The sequence below is a fragment of the Parasteatoda tepidariorum genome, chromosome 11 (genome assembly GCF_982258835.1).
Source record: "Parasteatoda tepidariorum strain Cologne lab strain chromosome 11, Ptep-v5.0, whole genome shotgun sequence".
In the NCBI taxonomy this organism is placed as follows: domain Eukaryota; kingdom Metazoa; phylum Arthropoda; class Arachnida; order Araneae; family Theridiidae; genus Parasteatoda; species Parasteatoda tepidariorum.
In genome coordinates, this window is record NC_141765.1 from 30,910,768 (window position 1) to 30,919,463 (window position 8,696).

At 28.0% G+C, this 8,696-nt stretch overlaps 1 protein-coding gene across 1 annotated transcript; it reads right to left on the bottom strand.

Annotated features, from left to right (window-relative positions):
* Positions 1-208: 208 nt before the first annotated feature.
* Trissin (trissin) lies at positions 209-8,227 on the bottom strand. The gene is made up of 2 exons (XM_016075642.4): positions 8,172-8,227; positions 209-668 (listed from the first exon to the last, which is right to left on the bottom strand). The coding sequence occupies exons 1-2, from the start codon at positions 8,200-8,202 to the stop codon at positions 301-303; spliced, it is 399 nt and encodes a 132-aa protein (XP_015931128.3). The 5' UTR covers positions 8,203-8,227; the 3' UTR covers positions 209-300.
* Positions 8,228-8,696: the final 469 nt, after the last annotated feature.

Here is an 8,696-nt window from a genome sequence, read left to right on the forward strand (position 1 = left end):
TAGATGACAGTAACACTGAAACCAGTTGTAGTAAAGAAAAATGGCGTTTGCAGGGGGAGGGAATTATGAATAACAATATTCTGAGAAAATAAGTGTAAGAAAAGATAGTCGAAAGCAGTTCCATCACCAAACGTTAAAAAGAAGTTTATACTTGAAGTAATAAAAAAAGAATAAAATGATTACTTTAATAAACAATAATGAAAAAATGTATATTTAAAGTAATTTATTTTCTTTCATATCCTTTACAGCAATCTGATTAAAAGTCAGCTGACATTGACATTTTTTGCTCATTTATAGTCCTTAATAAATATCTCTAATGTATTGTTGCTTTCTCTCACTTGTCAAAGTTCCGCCAGAAAGTTTTTCAACCAGATTAAGCCATCTTGATGATAAATTTGGTCTTTGGAGCTTCAGACTAGAAATCTCATTATCAGACAATAAATCAAATCGTAGTCCATCCGAAAGGTTTGCTGAATTATCAGGGACAGGAAGCTCTGAATCCATTGATGGTATGCTTCGCTTTTTGTTGTAGTTGAAACAACATGCACGGAACATGGCTGTTCCGCAAGCATTTGCACATTCAGGGCCGCATGCATTGCATGCCATTGAAACTACCTGAGCAGGTGGCAATAATGTAAATAGCATCAACATGGAGAAAAGAAAGATACCTGCAAAATTTAGAGTTGTTATAAAAAATATTTAATTATAATACAGTCAAAGAATTCTTATAAATTAAAGGCTTAAAACCTTTTTTTGCCGTATTATTTCAAAGCTGAAGAAATAATACGACAAAAATGAGGTCATAATGAGGATTTCCTTGTTATACAGTTTAACATGGTTTTAATCTGCAAACTTTTAATATTCAGTTGAAGTACGATTAAGCTAAATGCGTTAAGATTACGAAGCGCTTCTTATTCAGAAAACAGAAAATAAAATAAGTTAAATAAATTTTAGATTTCTTTTTATTTAAAATACCTTTGTTATGATTTAGTAACTTAAGCTCTTTATTGTTATAGAAACAGATATAATGAATTATAAATTTAGTTAGAGTGTTATAAAACATAGAACGGCTGATAAACTGTAAATGTATTTGACATAACATTCTGTTTTGTAAGGTACGACTTTTGACAGAACTAAAGACATTGATCAAATAAAACTAAAAACATTCTTCAAATAATTTAAATATTTAGAAGAAAAACTTATAACACATCATGCAGAAAACGAAATTATAAGGATATTTAAGATTCATCTTAAAAGTAAGATTTTGCTTTTCTACTTACTTGTAGACTTAAAATTTTTTAACAGTTTTTGTATTAGAATAAACGAATGCAATCAGCAAAATTTCTAGCATTTGCTTATTTACAACATTCTTAAGATTTTTTTAATTGTTTTGCGAAAAAGATTTTTCAGACATAACGTCGATATATCAACTGTTGCAACTGCACTTTTCTAAATACTTAAAAACTAACGCTTATTTGAACTTTCAAAAAATTTAATTTTTTTAAATATTTAAATTATTTTTCTCATCTTTTTCAGAACAAATTATCATTTTTTCTTTTCAGTGTTGTAGAAATAGGATTTGAAACTGTGAAAAACTAAATATATCATTTTAAAATTAACGAAATAAACTAAAACATCTACTGAATTAAATAAAAGCCGTAATCTACCACACTCTTCTCCTTAGTACAACTAATAAACATTGTGTAGCTGCATTAAAAAGAGACTGCGAAAGTATCATCAATGAGTCCGTGGTGAGCAGTGTTGAAGTGACACCACTAGAACAAAAATTTTGCGAATTAACCCTTCTTTGCAAATTGCGAATTGACCCTTCTTGGAAATTTTCATCATAACGCTTAGTGAACAAAAAATTTTACTCAAAATAGGTGTACTGTAAATTGGTGTTTGTTGGCAACTTTTTTTCATAACAATTGCGTAAAGAGGAATATAGCTGTCAAAAAAAATCAAATTTCACAATCATTATAGCAGGTTTGTGTTTATCATTCTGTTGTTTGCTGTTGATGCTTGCGATTTCTTGAATGTTTTTTGATAACTAATCTGAAATTGTTTCGCTTATAAAAGCGATAATGAATGGAAAAAGAGGTTTACTTTTGGTGTTTCTGTTATTTTTTGTACAATTTAGATCGAATACCCCAAATAATCTTCCCAAAACTATGTGACAGAAATTTAAATCACTATCCTGTTACTCTATGTTTATTTTATATTATTTTTGGAGAGAAATTTAGAAAAGACAGGGACATTGAATATTACTTGAACCAGTTAGAAGACGACTGAATAAGATGGCCTTGATGACAAAATTCTGATGGCAAGTACCTTGATGCAGATGAAATTATAAGAGCCTTGCAAGAGTTTGTTGATAGTTGTTTTTGTTTTTTTAATTATCATCAGAAATAAAAATGATACAAAGATATTTTGCTTCATGTCAATTTACATGAGGATAGATATTTCTCAAAAAAAGAAAAAATCTTGCAAAGAAGGATTAATTTGCAAGTCCTAGTAAACGCGTAAGAAAATTTTTTAATAAACGTTAAAATATTAACAAGCAGTCTGAGAAATGTGGTTCACGTATGATTTTCTATTAGATTTGAATTAATTGTTAGCGTTAAAATAAAGCTACACTAATGGGCTGTTACCAATGACCGGAAATTTATTCTTAGGGATGAGGTGGAAATATTACTAGAGCATGCACGCAATTAGCTGCACGGTGATAATTACCCTAATAACTTAAATCGTCCTACCGACGATTAATTAAAGTAGACGTTAATTAAACGTTACGGGACGTTAAATTAAAGTAGATGCCGAAGCGCCAAAGCACGATCATAGAAAGTGTAATCTGAACAGACATCTAAGCAAGTAACGCCCAAACCTAAGCATAAAAAATTTAAGACTCTACCCACCATACCGCCATGCTGGACGTTAAAAAAATAAAAAAGTCTACTTCCATCAAATCACGACGTTGATTCACAAGTCTATTATTGTAACAACAATTTTAGGGAAAGAAATGCAAAGTAACCACTCTAGCATTTACAATAGTATAACTTAAGTGTAATTTAGAAAGTGTACATTGCGTTTGTTTAGACGAAAAGTATAGCTACTCCTACTTTTACTACTCATAATTTGCATGCATTTGAGATGAATTTTGCCAAATTTTAAAATAACAGCTATCTGTTTCGATATTACACGAAAGAAAAATGATCTGGTAAAATTACCGTACTGTATGGTAAAGACATTTCTGGTAAAAAAAAAACACGATTTTGGTTATAAAACTAAAATATACGGAATTTAAACCATTCCTTTGGCAATTTTTCCGTTCATGTGGTAGAGATTTAACGAAAATTCTAGTTTTCAAAATTATATTTTTTATTACCACAAGTTAAGTAAAAAAAAATTAAAAGTAAATTTTATGCCATGCTCTAAAATATCATAATAAAATAACCGTATTCTACCACATTTAAAAAAAAATTGCACTTCACATTTTAAAACCATATTTTATTAATTTTACCAAAATCATTACCAAAGTGTTTCTGTAAAAATTACCTAATGTTTCGGTGTTTCCATAGAGCCAGAAACACGATAAATTTTAATATATTCCAGTAGTCCTGACTGTATTTATTTTTTAATGCACTTTAAGAAAAGGTTTGAAGAAAAAATATCATGAAATTGAAAAACATATTATTTGCTTATGTTTTTAAAGAAAAGTAAAAGAATACAAATGAAAATAATTCATAATACATAAATAATTAATACTTACTGAAATATTATTGCTTTAGTCGAGACAAATAATTTTCATAAAGATTCCTTTAATATTTTTTTAATTATATTGGTCTACGCACTAAACATTAGATTACTCCGACTAGACTAAAAATAGTTGTTCATTAAATAGTAATTATTTTTTTAAAAAAAAAACAAGTTTCAAAAAATTAAATAAATTTTCAAAAATAATTATTTCATCTTTAAATATAAAAGTGTAAAATAAATCAGAAGTTCTGTAATCATTTTTTAATGTCTTAAATGAGTCATCTAATAAATTCATAGATTAAGAATTTTAAGTTGATTATAATACTTTAAAATATTTATGTTGAATAGATTGAAGAAATTGATTTATAAAAGAATATATCTGAAACTGAAATGTATTCGTACTTAAAAAATATTTGTCTCTTAAGAAGATTATGAATAAAATACCAACATTAAAAAAATCCAGCTAATGAAGTAGTTCATAATCTCAGCTTTTTCAGTTTTTATCGCTAACAATTGAAAGTCTTTAATAATATTTAATATTTCACTACGTAGATTCTCAAAAGAAATTAAGCTTTCACTTTTTTTAATTAAAAAACATTCCCAATTCGTATTGTTCAAGTTTTGTGTAAATTTTGTTAAATAATCTTTTCATATAGTCGTATATAAAGGAAATAATAAAAGCTTTTAAAGAGATTAGATTTAGTATGGAACTCTTTCGTCAGAATATTATACGTTTTTCTATTGCCTTTTACTTAAAGGAAAAATATAATCATATTTTCACTTTTTTTTTCGCTCAATGTTTAAAATATGAAGAAGAAAAGAAATAATTAATAAAAAATTTGCTAACAATATTTTAAAAACCACTTTTCCTTATATAATTTAGGGTTTCATTTTTAAAATAATGATGATTTGTACTGCAGATAGGGCTTAACTTAAAAAGAAAAAAGTAATTAGACAAAATTAAAAATTTAAGAGCTAATCTAAAACAAAAAATAATATCTTTTTCAAGCATTTGAAGTACTTGAAATTTGATTGTAACTTAAAATTATTGTTACGCTATTATCGTTGAAATTATATAAGAACTCAAAAAATAACAGCACTAACCCAAAACATTTTATAAACTCTGTAAAATATATTATTATAAACTGCATTGTTGCAAACTCTGTTCATTTTCCTGCAACAGGTTTATGCAAATTTGCTTTCGAGGACGTGCACTATTAAAAATGATGGATCAAATTACCGTAAGAAATACCCTCATTTAGGGTGACAGTACTTCTTACTGTAACATCCATTCTTTACCGGTAACATTTTACTATTTGAAGGAGCAAAAAAATCTGTTATGTCATAATTTTTACAGTAATATATATCGTGAATCACCGAATCACTATTGTCAAATAATTATTACTGTAAAATATACAATGTAAAATTTTACAATCAAAATGGACTTTAGGATGTAATTAATACACGGATGATGCATCCAGGGTGCCGGTACTTATTAACGTTTAATTTTTTGCAGTGTCTAACACGTTAAGTCTTATAACTTATAATATATTGGGATGTAAGTGCAATTGTAAAACTATTTTAGAAAAGAAATATATAAATAAAAGAAATTAAAAAAAAAAATTATTTTATTTCTACAAATAATGTCGATCTATTTTACATCAATACTCCTTACATTTGCACTGAGATTCAAAATCCATCTAGTCTATTAGATCAAAATATATTAGACTAAGGCGTTATTTTAACCCTGTTCTGCCCGGCAACTAACAACGTAAGTGCTTCTTGATAGATTTCGAGAAAAGCACTTTGACAAAAGTTTCCTTCCCCTTGCAAATGCTAAACTGAGAAAAAAAAATATGGTCAAAACTACCAGAATATGGCAAAATTTACCTTTTTTATGGCTCTATGGGAACACCAAAGAGCTTGATAATTTATACCGAAGTGCGTTGGTATTTATTTTGGTAAAATTACAATAAAATATATTCTTTGTAATATGTGATAATATTAGTAAGTCTGGTGAAATTTGATAATTTTATTATCATATCTTATATCATGGCATATAAACTATTTATTCGGTTAAATTTACTTTTAAGTTTGTTTTTTTTTTTATTTTATTTTATATTAAATGTGTAGTAATAAAAACTATAATTTCGGAAATCAGAATTTCCGATAAATCGTTACCCTAAGAACAGAAAAATTACCAAAAATGAATGGTTTAAATACTGCATATTTTGGTATTATTGACCAGAATGTTTTCCTTCACCAAAAATGTCATTACAGTACAGTACGGTAATTTTAACTGAATTTTTTCTCCGTTTCTCAATGCTGAAATAGAATTTCAGGAAGTTAATGGAAAAAAATTTATTTTTGAAAAGAAAGATTTGCAATATATAGTCATTTATACAAAAATACCAAATAAAATGAATCTCCCTCTTATGTTTTTTGCCACTTACACGCTGTGCTATACTGCATGAAACGCAGTAACTAAATTTTCCATATTTATTTCAAGCAATTTTCAATCAGATTTGCAAGTTAACTAATAAACGAAAACAAATAATTAATATTCAATTAAGTTTTTAGCATTTCATTTCATTCAGTTTAATTAGAAATTGCAGAAATTATAGCATATTTTACAAGAAAAGAAATACTTAATAAAAAAAATGGGAAATTTTAAACTGTGAGGCGTTGTGTTTAAAATAACGCCAATTATCGCTATGAACAAAACAAAGCGTAACAATCTGATTCATAGCTTTTAAAAATAATAGTAGCTTTTTTAAAAAGTCTGTAGCTTTGGAAGCAAAACTAATTTCAGATTTGAAATCTCCATACCCAAATCTGACAAGATCAAGTATTTGTATAAATGTAACAAAATATTTGTTCCCCAGTGTAATGGTTTTTAAAGAGTCTTTTTAAATTATTACAATAATTCAAATTTAAATTTCATTTAATAAGGAATATTTTAGTAATTAGGAGTAATAAGTAACTTGAAATATTTATGATGAAATTGATAATTTCAGCAACACAGTTATCGAAAAATTGCTGAAACGTGGAGTAAATTCAAATCTAATTTTTCAAATATTGTGAAAATAAGAGTTGCTGAAAAAAAATCATTGAAAATAATTTAAGATTATCTTGATGAAATTAGCTACGTCTTCCATCAAACAAACAATTCTCGATCACCCCGCGATTAGCTACTTTCAAACTTAATTAAACTGTTGTCACAGCTTAATTTTAAAATACACGAATTCTTGCTTCCTTAATTTAAGCTGTAACATTGGATGCCTTGAAAAGAAAATAATAACTACAAGATGAGACATGAAAAACCTTAAATATCCATCACAAAAATGCTCCTTGTACGATAAAAAGGGAACTAAAATTTTTCCACCTTCCATTTTATAAGAGGCTTTAGTTTAATGTAATAATTATGTACTTTTTCATGTACTTACTCATTTTCTTAGTGAGTATACGTATAGTTAACGAATAACTTAAATATGGCTCATCTTTTATTCGAGTAACTGATTTACTTATAGATTTCGCCTCTTTTTTTCTTAAGTAATATAAATCATTACTTAGAATCCGTGATGATATCCATGATTATTTGAGTGTAGATTAAAATATTCAGCGCAAGCTAAAATGGTACCAATTTTTAATACTATTAACTATTAGTTCATTTTATAAATAGCTATTAATGAGAAACTTCGAGTCGCTGTAATTCAGGGGACAGAGCATTCGCCTTCCTATGTGACGCAGGTTCGAATCTTAGTGGTGGCTGGTTGATACGATTTCTACCCCTGCCTCACACTGATCACTGTGCTGACGTTAAAGATTCTCTAGGTAGAATCATCTTGACCTCTGGTTAAATAAGGTAGGTTTTCGTGGTTTGCGTCTCTATGTAACACAAATGCGGAATACAGCCATCAAGAATTCACCCATGAAGGCTGGCTTGCTCCATTGCTTGATCTCGGAGTTCTCTTATTTTCTGGTTTGGGTTTAAAATTACAAGACTATGGAGTTGATTATTGATAGTTGTAAACTCAGAATTGGATCAGCTGTTCAACGCCGGTTGTAAAATAAAATAAATTGAGAAGCAGCGTAACAAAAGAAATTTAACACTATATATTTCTTTTTTTTTCTTCATATAAAACGTATATGGATCAAGCAAAACGGCTATTAACCGCGATTCAGGAGCAGTTGAAAAGCAAAAGTTTTAATATCATTTGAATAAATGGAACTAAGAACAGAACTAAGTTTTATTCATTTAAAATAACTTTTCTGTTATCCTTTTGACGGTGCATTCTTAGTTTACGTCTTTGAAAATGATATATAATTGCATATTTTAACTGACTTATCCTCTTTTGATTAAGAATAAGCTGTTATATTTAGTATTGATATTAGTATTCATTGGACAGACTTACCTACTCTCTGATTGATTTGTCTTATGGCCATGTCAGAACATGCATCTACAAAAAGAGTGAGGAAATGAAGAGTCATACCTTGAAATATATAGTATTTTGAAATCCCCTTGGAGAGGGATTTTTTCGGCTCAGAGATAGTTAGAGAAAAAAAAGTTGCCAAAGTTTGCATTAAGCTGAGATAAAGCAACAGATGTGGTGTAAGAAATTCCCACTAGAATTAGTATATCCTAAGCGAATCCTGAATACTTCGTTAGGGTGTTTAGAAGGTTTTATTCGAAGTAATCCCGTAGAGGGAAGCTTTAAGAGAAATTGTTCTATATTTGGAAAAATATGAGTGGGAGTATAATATGATTTATATCATGTATCTTTTGAATCAATAAATATTTGCAAATACACCTTATTATAGTGCATTAAGACCATAAAATACTTTTAGGATTGTTTGAATTGGATTAAGTAGAGAGTTAAAAGGTTCTTTGGGCAAGAATCTTTTATGCTGCACTAAATATAGACTATATTACGATATTC